This window comes from Arachis hypogaea, chromosome 13, assembly GCF_003086295.3.
Source record: "Arachis hypogaea cultivar Tifrunner chromosome 13, arahy.Tifrunner.gnm2.J5K5, whole genome shotgun sequence".
Taxonomy (NCBI): domain Eukaryota; kingdom Viridiplantae; phylum Streptophyta; class Magnoliopsida; order Fabales; family Fabaceae; genus Arachis; species Arachis hypogaea.
This window is the reverse complement of record NC_092048.1, coordinates 10,885,823-10,905,049: the sequence shown is the minus strand read 5'-3', so window position 1 is coordinate 10,905,049 and position 19,227 is coordinate 10,885,823. Positions and strand designations below refer to the sequence as shown.

Here is a 19,227-nt window from a genome sequence, read left to right as displayed (position 1 = left end):
AGCTGGCAGCAAATTGGGAAGGTCCCTACAGGGTAAGGGAGGTACTCGGCAAAGGTGCTTACAAGCTCGAAAGACTCGACGGCAAGGAAGTGCCCAGAACATGGAATGCGGGAAGCCTAAGAAGGTTCTACTCATGACCAGATGACTCGCCGACCTGAGAACCTAAAGAGATAGTAAATACTTGCTTTGTTTGCATGACAATCTACCTTTTTATCTTATCAAATATTCGCCATATTGATTAATTTGCTTAGCTAACGATTAACTCATACTTGTCAAAACTTTTTTTTCTTTCTTTTCGTACTTGTTTACCTCTTCCCTATGTGCGCCGCACACGAGCGCGCCTTAAAACGGCAGACCGGGATTGATCACCCCAGGGGCCATCTTCGTTACGGCCAAAGCCAACGGCGACGACAATACGACCACGGCGACCCAAGCCATAACAATCATAAAACGGGAAAACGGGCGCGAGCCCCCAAGAGAAACAACGACAGCAAATATAGTAAACGGCAACCCGGCCAAACGACCAAATAAGTATAACTTATAAAGAGTCAAAACAAAAAACAAGCAATAAGTTGTTCAGCAAACGCCATTACAAAATATCTTAAGTTACAAGGCCTCACTTCCTCGGCATGTCAACAATCTTTCCGTCCTGGATAGTCTTGAAAACGCCAATTAACGACGTGCCGAAATCAGGAGCTGCGATCCTCAGCTGAGACTTCAAAGCATCTTCGGTCATCGAGATGGTGTTCTTTCCCTGCTCCCTGGTAGCCTTCAGCTTCTTTTTGAGCCCCTCGACTTCCGACCTAGCGGCCTCGGCCAACGAGACATCTTCGTCACGCTCTTTCTCCAAGGCCGCCGCCCGACCCTGAGCAGAGTTCAGCTGGCCCTCCAAGGTCATCTCCCGCTCGATTAGGCGGGCCACCGAATCGTCCGAAATTTTCAACTTCTCGGCAGCGGAGGTCGCCTTCTCCTCCGAAACTTTTAGGTTCTCCGCCATTTCGGACAACTGACCCTGGAGCTGCTCAACTTGAACTTTGAAATCATTATTGGCTTTAACAGAGGACTCAAGCTTCCTTCGGAGGGCTTGCATTCCCGACAACTCGAACTCAGCCTTTCGAGCTATTACGGCCCCCCGGAGCAAAGTCCGATACATCCATCTAGCCTGCCCAGCCAGTTCAGTGCCAAGGAAATGTTCCTCCGTCCCGGGGATCAATTGGGAGTCTATAAACCTTGTTGCATCAAAATTTCTCTCCATGATACTAAGGGCCCCCTCCAGACTGGCTGACGACCTCCGCCTTTTGGGAGTGTGAATAAGCTCCACGTCATCATCTTCTTGGCGGGAAGCGGTTGAGTGCCCGCCAGTTGCCTCCTCGGGAATAGGGGAACCCTGATCCTCGATAGGTCTTTTCCCCGCCTTAACGGCCTCCCGAGAAGAAGCCTCGCCCTGACCTCCAACCTCTACGGCTGGACCCTCCGACTTCCCGGTCTGATCCTCCGCCTCCCCAGCATCCTTCTCCGCTTCCTCGTCGTCACTACCTTCAAAAAAGGTCTTCATCAAGTTTTCAAGTCCGACCACAGTGGCAGACATTTCCACTACAACAAACAACAAATGCATTAGTCGTTAAAACGGATAAAGAAAACAACAGTAAACGCAAAGACAAGCAAATAAGACAACTCACGGATATAGCTCCTGCCGGCCTCCCGTTCACCCAAAAGAAGATGAGGGTTCACGGGGTTCTTTTCAAAAATAGCAAAAAGTACGTCAGCTATTTGCTTATCTACAGGTGACAACCTCTTGTACGTCACCTTGATAAAGGGATTCGAACCCGCCCCGAAACTCCAGTAAGTCGGGATGAGCCGCTCCCCCTCTAACGACAACCAAAAGGGATGACGACCTCTGACGGGACGGACTTTGAAATACTTATCTTTGAAACCATGGTAGGAGTCCTCGAAGAGGCCAAATATTCTCCTACCCTGGCCAGAACGGAAAGAGAGAAATCCTTTCCTCGCCTTCCCCTGCTTGGAAGGGTTGGTAAGGTTGAAGTAAAAGAGGAAGACGTCCACTGACGCCGGCAGCTCTAGATACTCGCAAACCATTTCGAAACAGCGGATCGAGGCCCAACTGTTCGGATGGAGCTGAGAGGGGGAGACGGATATCCGGTTTAGGAGTGCCATTTGAAACTCAGAGAACGGTATCCGAACGCCAACTTGCGTGAACATGGACTTGTAAAACCAAATCCAATCGGGGACGCGAGGAGAATGGAAGTTGAGCTCGTAAATACGCTCGTGGGGGGCAGGAACGACGGTCTCATAATTGGCCTCCTCGTCCGTCCCCCCACACAAGTGACCGGCTCGCCGAAACTCATTCAACTCCTCCAAATCCATTTGGTTGGGCGATGCCTTTATATCGTCAGTCACCCAGGCGTACGGGTCGTAGGCTGCGCCAGATCCGGAAGACCGGGAGACAATGCGAGGCATACCTACAGCGGGGTACCAATCCGTTAGTCTATGAGGTCGGGGGTCCATAACAACCCAGAAACTACACCCTTTCAACTTTACCATGACCAAATACGGTTAAAATCTAAACCTATCGCACAAGTCACCTAAAAACCTACCCCGGAATGGTACCCCTCCCATAATTCATCTACCCCAACGATTGGAAAGCCATCAGGCAAAGGTAAACACAAACAGCAACTACGTAACAATAAGGCACAGTATAAACACAAGAAAGTAAGAAACAAGAAATTACCTGAAATGGCTGTAGGAATTGGAGTGTGAAAGAGAAGCACAAGATAGCTCGAGCAAGAAAATTTGGATGTCAGGGAGAAAAGAGGATGAAAATAGCAAGAGTGGGAGAAAAAGAAAGAAGAAACTGTTTAAAAACCACCACGAGAAGCGCGAAAGAAAGCAAGGGCAAAACGGTCTTTACGCGCGGGGTTTTTTCAAACCATTATGAGCATTTAATGCTCAGCGCAAAGAACGAAGCGACGAACGAACGCCTCAGCAGACCAAGGGACACGCGCACGAGAGACGCGCCTCTCTTACGGTCCGCCGACTCAACGGCAACACACGAACAAGGACATCACGCGCCACCGACCGCCCTCACGACCCTCACTGACGCGTCGGGGGCACTGTTACGGCCCGGCCCAGGACTCTCGCGGGTCAACCCGACCCGAGCTCCACCCGGCCCGGTTGTGCACCCTCCAACCGACCCGGACACGCGTCCCGTACGGCTCACCCGCAGCTATGGGACAGCGTCCTTGAGAATATGGGCCTGCCCTCCAGGGGAGCCCACTGCTGACATGTATATAAGGGGAAGGTTGGCTCTTCCCCCGAGGTACGTCACATCTTTCACATCACCCTCTTTCCGCCTGCACATTGTCTGACAAGAGCGTCGGAGTGTCCTTGCAGGTGGCACCACCCCTTCTCCACACAAAGTACTCGGGACCTCGCTCCTCTTGGACTGGACGATCGTAGCCAGACGAGCCCCTCCATCACTCCGAATCCTGACCCAAACCGTCCGGTAGCCGATCTACCGAACACTAATAATTTGCATCTATATATATATATATATATATATATATATATATATATATATATATTGATTCATTACCTCTATTAGTTTGAGAAACTTAATGTATGTATGTCCCTTTGTTGCATATTGAAAAAGACGGGCTATTAACTTCGTTTGCACACATGCACGCTCATCAAGTAACGAAGTTCACAATAGAAGCAATGTACTTTTTGGTAATTCTACATTGCCTGAGCAGCTACCAAGTGTATGCGATGCCATTTTTCGACAACATTGAATTCAAAATCACAGCCAGAAAGAAGAACAAGTGTCCGAGGTGGGTCAGAACATGCATTCGTCTTTTCTTTGGAGGATTAACCTTCTTTGTAGCCGTGGCGTTCCCCTTCCTACCATCACTGTCACTTCTTCTTGGTGGAATCGCATTCGTGCCAGTGTCTTATGCATACCCATGTTTCATGTGGGTGGCCATTAAGAAACCTCGTACGAGAAGCTTCGCTTGGTGCTTCAACGTTGTTCTTGGTTGCTTAGGAATGCTTATCGCTGCTCTTTTGATAGCTTCGGCTTTGAAGACTCTAATTGATAAACGTCTCAATGCCAATTTCTTCAAACCGTAATTAATAACATGAACCGGTTTAATTAATTAATTAATAACCAATATATAGCTTGTCCATTGTTATTATTCATTGGTTTCTCAAATGAAAGAAGAATCGCGTTACAGAGCAGACTTTAGATCATTTTTGATGTCCGTGTGTACACAAAAATGCAATTCTGACTTCTGAGTATGTAAATATATTAAAGTTTGAATAGCTGTTTGTAGTGCTATTCAATCTATTAGAATGTCAAAATTATTTTGAAATGGAGTTATATATGATACACCATTCCCCTGTTTAGTGGGCTATGCGCGACTCGTGAAGTAGCATTTTTTATTTTTATATATTTAGATATATATGTTTTCTATGATACAAAACAAAAGATTAAACATAATTTAGCGAATAAAAAAATTGTGTATAAACATTCTTTATAAGTTCGATTTTTATTTTAGCCATTTGAAAATTATTTGTGAAGGTATGATGAACACATACAGTTCGATCAACTCGATTCGAACCAGTTCGCTCGCACTCATTATGGTCAAATTTAATAATTGTAGTAATACATACATGTAAATATGAAAAGTAACAAGTTTTTTTTTGAAAAAAAAAATAGTGTTAACAAGAGTGTATCCTCGTTATATATAGTTTTAAATTTCGATATGCAATAGTGTAAAACATTTATATTATTATCCAATTAAATGTTGAAAATTTTGAGTTACTCTGTTAATATAAAATTTAGTTATATTAACTTTTTTTTGGACTTGAGTTATATTTTATTAACTTGGATGGGTTGAAAATTAAGTTTCTCGCATCTCACCCCCCCCCCTTTTTTTTTGGGACTTACTCCACTTTGTCCTCTCTACTTCTCTAATATCTAGAGTAGGCTTTCCAGCAAAAACTTGAAATCCGTGATAAGAATCAAACCCAAACTATTACACCAACTAAAATCTGGAGTTATTCAAGTAGCCTACAGTTTCAATATTCCTTGCCCAAGGCCAAGTAGACTGGTCTTTTGGGCCTCAATATCACTTTCTTTACCATAATGGTGGCTGGGACTTGAGACATTTCATGTTGCTTCTCTAAGCAACTGATTACATTGATATTTTTAGAAATTGTTTAAAGTTTAAACTTCAAGTTTGATAACTTTCCTTCCAAAGAAAGTTCTGTGATAGTTTTACAAACAGGGGTGTTCCAATGTTTTTAGACTTGGGAAAATATTTATTTTAAGAAAGAAATATTAATCCATGATACATAAAACTAATGCAAAAGTAACTGTATTGTCACTAGGACAAAATATTTTAATTTACAGCAATAGCCATAACCAAATTTACAGCAATAGCCATAACCAAATTTACAAATAAATTAAATTCTTGACCAATATATTTCGTCACTAAATAACCACTAGTCGCGACCCGCGAAGTTTAGGTCGGCTAGGGTACATTATGAAATTAGTTGACAACAGTATATCCTAATCTCTCCCGAAGGAAACATGAGAGCCTCTATAGGCAAATTCAAAGAGTTCAATATAATATAAACTTTCCAAAACAAAGGTGGAGAGATTCTAATCAAAACACAAAGTAGAGGAAATAAGGATCTTCGTCGTCTCTCAGACGATCCATAACTCACTTCTGAGCACCTGGACCTGTATCTGAAAAACAAGAGAAAAAAAAATAGTTTATCTAAAACTAATGCAAAGTTACTGTATTGTCACTAAGCGCATAAAACTTTAAGTTTAAATTCTATTCCATCACAATATTGAAAAAAAAATAGGTAAAAAAGTGTCCTCACTCCTAAGGCAAAAGGCATTGGTTAAGTTAATGAAAGGGGAAAGTTTTTGTTTTTCAAATGAATTAAATGCATTAAAAATTTTTGTTTTAATGTTTGTATGGCTGTTTCCCTTGGTTTTATGGTTGAAAAGTTTCAAATTTGAGAAAACAAAAATGCTAATTGTGAGTTCAGTTTAGATTGTGGCAGCCATATTATGAGAATGCATCTGGTTAAAGTTTCACTTTATACTCATTAATATTTTATGTCGGTTTAGTTGTTCTTGACTTGGTTTTGTAGCCATGTTATATTGTTTTGTAATTTTGTTTCTAAGTTATATTATTGATCATTGATAATTTTATATTTTGAAAAAAGGAAAATATTTTTCTGTAATGAGATTGATTTTACGAGTAGTAGGATTAGAGGATTATAGTGAAAGTAGAATCATATTGAGGAAATTTGGTAGAGAAAAGAGAGATAAATAAGATAGAAGAGATGTAATCGGGGAGGAGAGTCCTAAGAAATTTTACAAATTCCAAACTAAGTGTTGCAATACCTATACTCATTACAGTTTCTCCTTTACAAGATTGTTGACTCTTGATTAGCAGCACAATAAATCTTTTCTCATGTTGTATGTTTATGCTTTGATGTTATTGTATAGGGCTCGATTGTAAAAGGGTCATTGGTTATGCAACTATTAGATTATTGATAACTGAATATTACAGTCAGAGAGTATGGTAAATCAGCCACAAGCAACTAGTTCCGCCACACCGGTCCAGAATACTGAGGATCAAGTAGCAAGTGCCTCTTCTACTGTGAACTTGATAGATTCATTGCAGAAACAATATCTCAAAATCAAAGAGAATGCAGAAACCTACCCTTATGTATGGGCTTCCTATATTGTTGTATATGGTGGCTTTGGTCTATGGACTGCATATAGATGGAAAAAGCTTCGAAAAACCGAAGACAGAGTAAAGAATCTTCAAGAGAAACTACGAAAGCTTGTTGAAGCTGAAGAATATGCTATTTCTACTTCTACCAAAGTGGTTGAAAAGGGTTCTCCATCTTCTGAAACGCCTTCCAAGTAGCCTACAGTTTCAATATTCCTTGCCCAAGGCCAAGTAGACTGGTCTTTTGGGCCTCAATATCACTTTCTTTACCATAATGGTGGCTGGGACTTGAGACATTTCACGTTGCTTCTCTAAGCAACTGATTACATTAATATTTTTAGAAATTGTTTAAAGTTTTTTTTTTTTTTGGACGATAAAGAAACCCCATTTTACTTTCGCTGCATTTCTGAGTAACCTTGATTAACAGCTATACATATACCCGTCAAAATACAACAGTAGACAAATCTTTGGCGTGAAGATATTTTCATAAGTGGGAGTAATGATCTACACTAAGAACACATAACTTATAAGGGTAAGTAAATATTTTCCTTGGCAAGACCAAATTTCATGCTATTAACAATCTACGTTCAATAGCATCGAAGTATTGAAGTCACCAGGGAAAATTGCCAAGAGTTAACGGTCAGCAACGGTTTTATCCTTACCCAAATCGGCACTGGAATCAACTTCGGAGTTGTTGTCTAGGGTAATTGTTTCATTGTCGCCATTTTCGGAATCAGAAACTGTGCTAGCAGTGTCCATCTCCTTCCCTGGACAATAAATTTGGACAGACTCGGCGACTTCATTGCTAAAACTATCATGACTCCTACTTGAAGGTGACAAGTCTTCTTTCTTGATAACATTGAACACAATCCCATTATGGATCCTTTCAGGCTACAAAAGATCGCCTTCAGTTACCATTATGCTAGATCCATTCGTGAAAACCTTGTTGCCGTTTTCCCTCTGGTCGGATTCTGAGGAGCTCCTATCCGGTGTTGTCACCCTGGGACTGTGATATTGAAAATTGTGAGGCGTAGTACGACCCGGCATGCTTGTACTAGGTTCAATATCGATTTCTAAGTGCTGGACGAAGTCAATGAACAGATTGGACGAAGTAGTTCTCATTAAAGGCCCCCCAGTTCTTGTCCAAGAATTTGAGTCACTACATTCAGATTCACAGTCACTTCCATAATATGCGCTACGGTTGGACTTCCAATTTTTACCGGAGGTTTCATTGGGACCGTTAGCGCCTAGAATAAGATCTTCAAGGGATCCTGTTGAATTTTCTCGTGCAATAACATTCCATGAAGGAATTCTTCTTGCACCACAGAACTTGACAGCAGGGGAAAACCGGGACCTTGAGAAGAAACAGCAGCTGCCGCTCTTGCAGCACTTTGTTTGAGTCTTCTCATATGATTGAGCATTACAACACACTCATCAAGAGCAAGCTCAATTCCGCAATTAGCTTTTATGGCCGAAAGCTTCTCCCAGGTGCATCTTCTCCCTTGGTTGTTTGCCTTCTGAAGTTCCATATATGAAGGATTCTGTATAATTTTCGAGTACTGAGCAAGAGTTGCAGGCATAACAACAGTTACATCACCCTCCCATTCTTGAGCAAACAGCTTGGCAATTCCACCTAAAGGAAATCCGAGTTCAAGTATCTGATTACATCTATGTTTCACCTCCATCTCCACAAGATGAGCAAGCTTGGCAGCGAAGTTGTTTAAAGTTTAAACTTCAAGTTTGATAACTTTCCTTCCAAAGAAAGTTCTGTGATAGTTTTACAAACAGGGGTGTTCCAATGTTTTTAGACTTGGGAAAATATTTATTTTAAGAAAGAAATATTAATCCATGATACATAAAACTAATGCAAAAGTAACTGTATTGTCACTAGGACAAAATATTTTAATTTACAGCAATAGCCATAACCAAATTTACAGCAATAGCCATAACCAAATTTACAAATAAATTAAATTCTTGACCAATATATTTCGTCACTAAATAGCCACTAGTCGCGACCCGCGAAGTTTAGGTCAGCTAGGGTACATTATGAAATTATTTGACAACAGTATATCCTAATCTCTCCCGAAGGAAACATGAGAGCCTCTATAGGCAAATTCAAAGAGTTCAATATAATATAAACTTTCCAAAACACAGGTGGAGAGATTCTAATCAAAACACAAAGTAGAGGAAATAAGGATCTTCGCCGTCTCTCAGACGATCCATAACTCACTTCTGAGCACCTGGACCTGTATCTGAAAAACAAGAGAAAAAAAAATAGTTTATCTAAAACTAATGCAAAGTTACTGTGTTGTCACTAAGCGCATAAAAATTTAAGTTTAAATTCTATTCCATCACAATATTGAAAAAAAAATAGGTAAAAAAGTGTCCTCACTCCTAAGGCAAAAGGCATTGGTTAAGTTAATGAAAGGGGAAAGTTTTTGTTTTTCAAATGAATTAAATGCATTAAAAATTTTTGTTTTAATGTTTGTATGGCTGTTTCCCTTGGTTTTATGGTTGAAAAGTTTCAAATTTGAGAAAACAAAAATGCTAATTGTGAGTTCAGTTTAGATTGTGGCAGCCATATTATGAGAATGCATCTGGTTAAAGTTTCACTTTATACTCAATAATATTTTATGTCGGTTTAGTTGTTCTTGACTTGGTTTTGTAGCCATGTTATATTGTTTTGTAATTTTGTTTCTAAGTTATATTATTGATCATTGATAATTTTATATTTTGAAAAAAGGAAAATATTTTTCTGTAATGAGATTGATTTTACGAGTAGTAGGATTAGAGGATTATAGTGAAAGTAGAATCATATTGAGGAAATTTGGTAGAGAAAAGAGAGATAAATAAGATAGAAGAGATGTAATCGGGGAGGAGAGTCCTAAGAAATTTTACAAATTCCAAACTAAGTGTTGCAATACCTATACTCATTACAGTTTCTCCTTTACAAGACTGTTGACTCTTGATTAGCAGCACAATAAATCTTTTCTCATGTTATATGTTTATGCTTTGATGTTATTGTATAGGGCTCGATTGTAAAAGGGTCATTGGTTATACAACTATTAGATTATTGATAACTGAATATTACAGTCAGAGAGTATGGTAAATCAGCCACAAGCAACTAGTTCCGCCACACCGGTCCAGAATACTGAGGATCAAGTAGCAAGTGCCTCTTCTACTGTGAACTTGATAGATTCATTGCAGAAACAATATTTCAAAATCAAAGAGAATGCAGAAACCTACCCTTATGTATGGGCTTCCTATATTGTTGTATATGGTGGCTTTGGTCTATGGACTGCATATAGATGGAAAAAGCTTCGAAAAACCGAAGACAGAGTAAAGAATCTTCAAGAGAAACTACGAAAGCTTGTTGAAGCTGAAGAATATGCTATTTCTACTTCTACCAAAGTGGTTGAAAAGGGTTCTACATCTTCTGAAACGCCTTCCAAGTAGCCTACAGTTTCAATATTCCTTGCCCAAGGCCAAGTAGACTGGTCTTTTGGGCCTCAATAGCACTTTCTTTACCATAATGGTGGCTGGGACTTGAGACATTTCACGTTGCTTCTCTAAGCAACTGATTACATTGATATTTTTAGAAATTGTTTAAAGTTTTTTTTTTTTGGACGATAAAGAAACCCCATTTTACTTTCGCTGCATTTCTGAGTAACCTTGATTAACAGCTATACATATACCCGTCAAAATACAACAGTAGACAAATCTTTGGCGTGAAGATATTTTCATAAGTGGGAGTAATGATCAACACTAAGAACACATAACTTATAAGGGTAAGTAAATATTTTCCTTGGCAAGACCAAATTTCATGCTATTAACAATCTACGTTCAATAGCATCGAAGTATTGAAGTCACCAGGGAAAATTGCCAAGAGTTAACGGTCAGCAACGGTTTTATCCTTACCCAAATCGGCACTGGAATCAACTTCGGAGTTGTTGTCTAGGGTAATTGTTTCATTGTCGCCATTTTCGGAATCAGAAACTGTGCTAGCAGTGTCCATCTCCTTCCCTGGACAATAAATTTGGACAGACTCGGCGACTTCATTGCTAAAACTATCATGACTCCTACTTGAAGGTGACAAGTCTTCTTTCTTGATAACATTGAACACAATCCCATTATGGATCCTTTCAGGCTGGAAAAGATCGCCTTCAGTTACCATTATGCTAGATCCATTCGTGAAAACCTTGTTGCCGTTTTCCCTCTGGTCGGATTCTGAGGAGCTCCTATCCGGTGTTGTCACCCTGGGACTGTGATATTGAAAATCGTGAGGCGTAGTACGACCCAGCATGCTTGTACTAGGTTCAATATCAATTTCTAAGTGCTGGACGAAGTCAATGAACAGATTGGACGAAGTAGTTCTCATTAAAGGCCCCCCAGTTCTTGTCCAAGAATTTGAGTCACTACATTCAGATTCACAGTCACTTCCATCATATGCGCTACGGTTGGACTTCCAATTTTTACCGGAGGTTTCATTGGGACCGTTAGCGCCTAGAATAAGATCTTCAAGGGATCCTGTTGAATTTTCTCGTGCAATAACATTCCATGAAGGAATTCTTCTTGCACCACAGAACTTGACAGCAGGGGGAAAACTGGGACCTTGAGAAGAAACAGCAGCTGCCGCTCTTACAGCACTTCGTTTGAGTCTTCTCATATGATTGAGCATTACAACACACTCATCAAGAGCAAGCTCAATTCCGCAATTAGCTTTTATGGCCGAAAGCTTCTCCCAGGTGCATCTTCTCCCTTGGTTGTTTGCCTTCTGAAGTTCCATATATGAAGGATTCTGTATAATTTTCGAGTACTGAGCAAGAGTTGCAGGCATAACAACAGTTACATCACCCTCCCATTCTTGAGCAAACAGCTTGGCAATTCCACCTAAAGGAAATCCGAGTTCAAGTATCTGATTACATCTATGTTTCACCTCCATCTCCACAAGATGAGCAAGCTTGGCAGCAAAGTTGTTTAAAGTTTAAACTTCAAGTTTGATAACTTTCCTTCCAAAGAAAGTTCTGTGATAGTTTTACAAATAGGGGTGTTCCAATGTTTTTAGACTTGGGAAAATATTTATTTTAAGAAAGAAATATTAATCCATGATACATAAAACTAATGCAAAAGTAACTGTATTGTCACTAGGACAAAATATTTTAATTTACAGCAATAGCCATAACCAAATTTACAGCAATAGCCATAACCAAATTTACAAATAAATTAAATTCTTGACCAATATATTTCGTCACTAAATAGCCACTAGTCGCGACCCGCGAAGTTTAGGTCGGCTAGGGTACATTATGAAATTAGTTGACAACAGTATATCCTAATCTCTCCCGAAGGAAACATGAGAGCCTCTATAGGCAAATTCAAAGAGTTCAATATAATATAAACTTTCCAAAACAAAGGTGGAGAGATTCTAATCAAAACACAAAGTAGAAGAAATAAGGATCTTCGCCGTCTCTCAGACGATCCATAACTCACTTCTGAGCACCTGGACCTGTATCTGAAAAACAAGAGAAAAAAAATAGTTTATCTAAAACTAATGCAAAGTTACTGTATTGTCACTAAGCGCATAAAACTTTAAGTTTAAATTCTATTCCATCACAATATTGAAAAAAAATAGGTAAAAAAGTGTCCTCACTCCTAAGGCAAAAGGCATTGGTTAAGTTAATGAAAGGGGAAAGTTTTTGTTTTTCAAATGAATTAAATGCATTAAAAAATTTTGTTTTAATGTTTGTATGGCTGTTTCCCTTGGTTTTATGGTTGAAAAGTTTCAAATTTGAGAAAACAAAAATGCTAATTGTGAGTTCAGTTTAGATTGTGGCAGCCATATTATGAGAATGCATCTGGTTAAAGTTTCACTTTATACTCATTAATATTTTATGTCGGTTTAGTTGTTCTTGACTTGGTTTTGTAGCCATGTTATATTGTTTTGAATTTTGTTTCTAAGTTATATTATTGATCATTGATAATTTTATATTTTGAAAAAAGGAAAATATTTTTCTGTAATGAGATTGATTTTACGAGTAGTAGGATTAGAGGATTATAGTGAAAGTAGAATCATATTGAGGAAATTTGGTAGAGAAAAGAGAGATAAATAAGATAGAAGAGATGTAATCGGGGAGGAGAGTCCTAAGAAATTTTACAAATTCCAAACTAAGTGTTGCAATACCTATACTCATTACAGTTTCTCCTTTACAAGACTGTTGACTCTTGATTAGCAGCACAATAAATCTTTTCTCATGTTGTATGTTTATGCTTTGATGTTATTGTATAGGGCTCGATTGTAAAAGGGTCATTGGTTATGCAACTATTAGATTATTGATAACTGAATATTACAGTCAGAGAGTATGGTAAATCAGCCACAAGCAACTAGTTCCGCCACACCGGTCCAGAATACTAAGGATCAAGTAGCAAGTGCCTCTTCTACTGTGAACTTGATATATTCATTGCAGAAACAATATCTCAAAATCAAAGAGAATGCAGACACCTACCCTTATGTATGGGCTTCCTATATTGTTGTATATGATGGCTTTGGTCTATGGACTGCATATAGATGGAAAAAGCTTCGAAAAACCGAAGACAGAGTAAAGAATCTTCAAGAGAAACTAAGAAAGCTTGTTGAAACTGAAGAATATGCTATTTCTACTTCTACCAAAGTGGTTGAAAAGGGTTCTACATCTTCTGAAACGCCTTCCAAGTAGCCTACAGTTTCAATATTCCTTGCCCAAGGCCAAGTAGACTGGTCTTTTGGGCCTCAATATCACTTTCTTTACCATAATGGTGGCTGGGACTTGAGACATTTCATGTTGCTTCTCTAAGCAACTGATTACATTGATATTTTTAGAAATTGTTTAAAGTTTTTTTTTTTGGACGATAAAGAAACCCCATTTTACTTTCGCTGCATTTCTGAGTAACCTTGATTAACAGCTATACATATACCCGTCAAAATACAACAGTAGACAAATCTTTGGCGTGAAGATATTTTCATAAGTGGGAGTAATGATCTACACTAAGAACACATAACTTATAAGGGTAAGTAAATATTTTCCTTGGCAAGACCAAATTTCATGCTATTAACAATCTACGTTCAATAGCATCGAAGTATTGAAGTCACCAGGGAAAATTGCCAAGAGTTAACGGTCAGCAACGGTTTTATCCTTACCCAAATCGGCACTGGAATCAACTTCGGAGTTGTTGTCTAGGGTAATTGTTTCATTGTCGCCAATTTCGGAATCAGAAACTGTGCTAGCAGTGTCCATCTCCTTCCCTGGACAATAAATTTGGACAGACTCGGCGACTTCATTGCTAAAACTATCATGACTCCTACTTGAAGGTGACAAGTCTTCTTTCTTGATAACATTGAACACAATCCCATTATGGATCCTTTCAGGCTGCAAAAGATCGCCTTCAGTTACCATTATGCTAGATCCATTCGTGAAAACCTTGTTGCCGTTTTCCCTCTGGTCAGATTCTGAGGAGCTCCTATCCGGTGTTGTCACCCTGGGACTATGATATTGAAAATCGTGAGGCGTAGTACGACCCGGCATGCTTGTACTAGGTTCAATATCGATTTCTAAGTGCTGGACGAAGTCAATGAACAGATTGGACGAAGTAGTTCTCATTAAAGGCCCCCCAGTTCTTGTCCAAGAATTTGAGTCACTACATTCAGATTCACAGTCACTTCCATCATATGCGCTACGGTTGGACTTCCAATTTTTACCGGAGGTTTCATTGGGACCGTTAGCGCCTAGAATAAGATCTTCAAGGGATCCTGTTGAATTTTCTCGTGCAATAACATTCCATGAAGGAATTCTTCTTGCACCACAGAACTTGACAGCAGGGGGAAAACCGGGACCTTGAGAAGAAACAGCAGCTGCCGCTCTTGCAGCACTTCGTTTGAGTCTTCTCATATGATTGAGCATTACAACACACTCATCAAGAGCAAGCTCAATTCCGCAATTAGCTTTTATGGCCGAAAGCTTCTCCCAGGTGCATCTTCTCCCTTGGTTGTTTGCCTTCTGAAGTTCCATATATGAAGGATTCTGTATAATTTTCGAGTACTGAGCAAGAGTTGCAGGCATAACAACAGTTACATCACCCTCCCATTCTTGAGCAAACAGCTTGGCAATTCCACCTAAAGGAAATCCGAGTTCAAGTATCTGATTACATCTATGTTTCACCTCCATCTCCACAAGATGAGCAAGCTTGGCAGCGAAGTTGTTTAAAGTTTAAACTTCAAGTTTGATAACTTTCCTTCCAAAGAAAGTTCTGTGATAGTTTTACAAACAGGGGTGTTCCAATGTTTTTAGACTTGGGAAAATATTTATTTTAAGAAAGAAATATTAATCCATGATACATAAAACTAATGCAAAAGTAACTGTATTGTCACTAGGACAAAATATTTTAATTTACAGCAATAGCCATAACCAAATTTACAGCAATAGCCATAACCAAATTTACAAATAAATTAAATTCTTGACCAATATATTTCGTCACTAAATAGCCACTAGTCGCGACCCGCGAAGTTTAGGTCAGCTAGGGTACATTATGAAATTATTTGACAACAGTATATCCTAATCTCTCCCGAAGGAAACATGAGAGCCTCTATAGGCAAATTCAAAGAGTTCAATATAATATAAACTTTCCAAAACAAAGGTAGAGAGATTCTAATCAAAACACAAAGTAGAGGAAATAAGGATCTTCGCCGTCTCTCAGACGATCCATAACTCACTTCTGAGCACCTGGACCTGTATCTGAAAAACAAGAAAAAAAATAGTTTATCTAAAACTAATGCAAAGTTACTATATTGTCACTAAGCGCATAAAACTTTAAGTTTAAATTCTATCCCATCACAATATTGAAAAAAAAAATAGGTAAAAAAGTGTCCTCACTCCTAAGGCAAAAGGCATTGGTTAAGTTAATGAAAGGGGAAAGTTTTTGTTTTTCAAATGAATTAAATGCATTAAAAATTTTTGTTTTAATGTTTGTATGGCTGTTTCCCTTGGTTTTATGGTTGAAAAGTTTCAAATTTGAGAAAACAAAAATGCTAATTGTGAGTTCAGTTTAGATTATGGCAGCCATATTATGAGAATGCATCTGGTTAAAGTTTCACTTTATACTCATTAATATTTTATGTCGGTTTAGTTGTTCTTGACTTGGTTTTGTAGCCATGTTATATTGTTTTGTAATTTTGTTTCTAAGTTATATTATTGATCATTGATAATTTTATATTTTGAAAAAAGGAAAATATTTTTCTGTAATGAGATTGATTTTACGAGTAGTAGGATTAGAGGATTATAGTGAAAGTAGAATCATATTGAGGAAATTTGGTAGAGAAAAGAGAGATAAATAAGATAGAAGAGATGTAATCGGGGAGGAGAGTCCTAAGAAATTTTACAAATTCCAAACTAAGTGTTGCAATACCTATACTCATTACAGTTTCTCCTTTACAAGACTGTTGACTCTTGATTAGTAGCACAATAAATCTTTTCTCATGTTGTATGTTTATGCTTTGATGTTATTGTATAGGGCTCGATTGTAAAAGGGTCATTGGTTATGCAACTATTAGATTATTGATAACTGAATATTACAGTCAGAGAGTATGGTAAATCAGCCACAAGCAACTAGTTCCGCCACACCGGTCCAGAATACTGAGGATCAAGTAGCAAGTGCCTCTTCTACTGTGAACTTGATATATTCATTGCAGAAACAATATCTCAAAATCAAAGAGAATGCAGAAACCTACCCTTATGTATGGGCTTCTTATATTGTTGTATATGATGGCTTTGGTCTATGGACTGCATATAGATGGAAAAAGCTTCGAAAAACCGAAGACAGAGTAAAGAATCTTCAAGAAAAACTACGAAAGCTTGTTGAAACTGAAGAATATGCTATTTCTACTTCTACCAAAGTGGTTGAAAAGGGTTCTATATCTTCTGAAACGCCTTCCAAGTAGCCTACAGTTTCAATATTCCTTGCCCAAGGCCAAGTAGACTGGTCTTTTGGGCCTCAATATCACTTTCTTTACCATAATGGTGGCTGGGACTTGAGACATTTCATGTTGCTTCTCTAAGCAACTGATTACATTGATATTTTTAGAAATTGTTTAAAGTTTTTTTTTTTTTGGACGATAAAGAAACCCCATTTTACTTTCGCTACATTTCTGAGTAACCTTGATTAACAGCTATACATATACCCGTCAAAATACAACAGTAGACAAATCTTTGGCGTGAAGATATTTTCATAAGTGGGTGTAATGATCTACACTAAGAACACATAACTTATAAGGGTAAGTAAATATTTTCCTTGGCAAGACCAAATTTCATGCTATTAACAATCTACGTTCAATAGCATCGAAGTATTGAAGTCACCAGGGAAAATTGCCAAGAGTTAACGGTCAGCAACGGTTTTATCCTTACCCAAATCGGCACTGGAATCAACTTCGGAGTTGTTGTCTAGGGTAATTGTTTCATTGTCGCCATTTTCGGAATCAGAAACTGTGCTAGCAGTGTCCATCTCCTTCCCTGGACAATAAATTTGGACAGACTCGGCGACTTCATTGCTAAAACTATCATGACTCCTACTTGAAGGTGACAAGTCTTCTTTCTTGATAACATTGAACACAATCCCATTATGGATCCTTTCAGGCTGCAAAAGATCGCCTTCAGTTACCATTATGCTAGATCCATTCGTGAAAACCTTGTTGCCGTTTTCCCTCTGGTCGGATTCTGAGGAGCTCCTATCCGGTGTTGTCACCCTGGGACTGTGATATTGAAAATCGTGAGGCGTAGTACGACCCGGCATGCTTGTACTAGGTTCAATATCGATTTCTAAGTGCTGGACGAAGTCAATGAACAGATTGGACGAAGTAGTTCTCATTAAAGGCCCCCCAGTTCTTGTCCAAGAATTTGAGTCACTACATTCAGATTCACAGTCACTTCCATCATATGCGCTACGGTTGGACTTCCAATTTTTACCGGAGGTTTCATTGGGACCGTTAGCGCCTAGAATAAGATCTTCAAGGGATCCTGTTGAATTTTCTCGTGCAATAACATTCCATGAAGGAATTCTTCTTGCACCACAGAACTTGACAGCAGGGGGAAAACCGGGACCTTGAGAAGAAACAGCAGCTGCCGCTCTTGCAGCACTTCGTTTGAGTCTTCTCATATGATTGAGCATTACAACACACTCATCAAGAGCAAGCTCAATTCCGCAATTAGCTTTTATGGCCGAAAGCTTCTCCCAGTTGCATCTTCTCCCTTGGTTGTTTGCCTTCTGAAGTTCCATATATGAAGGATTCTGTATAATTTTCGAGTACTGAGCAAGAGTTGCAGGCATAACAACAGTTACATCACCCTCCCATTCTTGAGCAAACAGCTTGGCAATTCCACCTAAAGGAAATCCGAGTTCAAGTATCTGATTACATCTATGTTTCACCTCCATCTCCACAAGATGAGCAAGCTTGGCAGCGAAGTTGTTTAAAGTTTAAACTTCAAGTTTGATAACTTTCCTTCCAAAGAAAGTTCTGTGATAGTTTTACAAACAGGGGTGTTCCAATATTTTTAGACTTGGGAAAATATTTATTTTAAGAAAGAAATATTAATCCATGATACATAAAACTAATGCAAAAGTAACTGTATTGTCACTAGGACAAAATATTTTAATTTACAGCAATAGCCATAACCAAATTTACAGCAATAGCCATAACCAAATTTACAAATAAATTAAATTCTTGACCAATATATTTCGTCACTAAATAGCCACTAGTCGCGACCCGCGAAGTTTAGGTCGGCTAGGGTACATTATGAAATTAGTTGACAACAGTATATCCTAATCTCTCCCGAAGGAAACATGAGAGCCTCTATAGGCAAATTCAAAGAGTTCAATATAATATAAACTTTCCAAAACAAAGGTAGAGAGATTCTAATCAAAACACAAAGTAGAGGAAATAAGGATCTTCGCCGTCTCTCAGACGATCCATAACTCACTTCTGAGCACCTGGACCTGTATCTGAAAAACAAGAAAAAAAAATAGTTTATCTAAAACTAATGCAAAGTTACTATATTGTCACTAAGCGCATAAAACTTTAAGTTTAAATTCTATCCCATCACAATATTGAAAAAAAAAATAGGTAAAAAAGTGTCCTCACTCCTAAGGCAAAAGGCATTGGTTAAGTTAATGAAAGGGGAAAGTTTTTGTTTTTCAAATGAATTAAATGCATTAAAAATTTTTGTTTTAATGTTTGTATGGCTGTTTCCCTTGGTTTTATGGTTGAAAAGTTTCAAATTTGAGAAAACAAAAATGCTAATTGTGAGTTCAGTTTAGATTATGGCAGCCATATTATGAGAATGCATCTGGTTAAAGTTTCACTTTATACTCATTAATATTTTATGTCGGTTTAGTTGTTCTTGACTTGGTTTTGTAGCCATGTTATATTGTTTTG

General features: G+C 38.6%; 3 protein-coding genes and 1 pseudogene across 3 annotated transcripts; all 4 read right to left on the bottom strand.

Moving 5' to 3' along the window:
• Positions 1-7,120: 7,120 nt before the first annotated feature.
• On the bottom strand, positions 7,121-8,489 carry LOC112737153 (triacylglycerol lipase SDP1-like; annotated as a pseudogene).
• A 2,049-nt stretch (positions 8,490-10,538) lies between these two features.
• Positions 10,539-11,731, bottom strand: LOC112735752 (triacylglycerol lipase SDP1-like). The gene has a single exon (XM_025785262.3). The coding sequence runs from the start codon at positions 11,716-11,718 to the stop codon at positions 10,666-10,668; it is 1,053 nt and encodes a 350-aa protein (XP_025641047.1). The 5' UTR covers positions 11,719-11,731; the 3' UTR covers positions 10,539-10,665.
• Positions 11,732-13,665: 1,934 nt separating this feature from the next.
• On the bottom strand, positions 13,666-14,999 carry LOC112737152 (triacylglycerol lipase SDP1-like). Its single transcript, XM_025786924.3, has one exon. It carries the CDS (start codon positions 14,969-14,971, stop codon positions 13,919-13,921), a length of 1,053 nt encoding a protein of 350 aa, XP_025642709.1. The 5' UTR covers positions 14,972-14,999; the 3' UTR covers positions 13,666-13,918.
• A 1,987-nt stretch (positions 15,000-16,986) lies between these two features.
• Positions 16,987-18,255, bottom strand: LOC112735751 (triacylglycerol lipase SDP1-like). Its single transcript, XM_025785261.3, has one exon. The coding sequence runs from the start codon at positions 18,225-18,227 to the stop codon at positions 17,175-17,177; it is 1,053 nt and encodes a 350-aa protein (XP_025641046.1). The 5' UTR covers positions 18,228-18,255; the 3' UTR covers positions 16,987-17,174.
• Between the last annotated feature and the right edge of the window lie 972 nt (positions 18,256-19,227).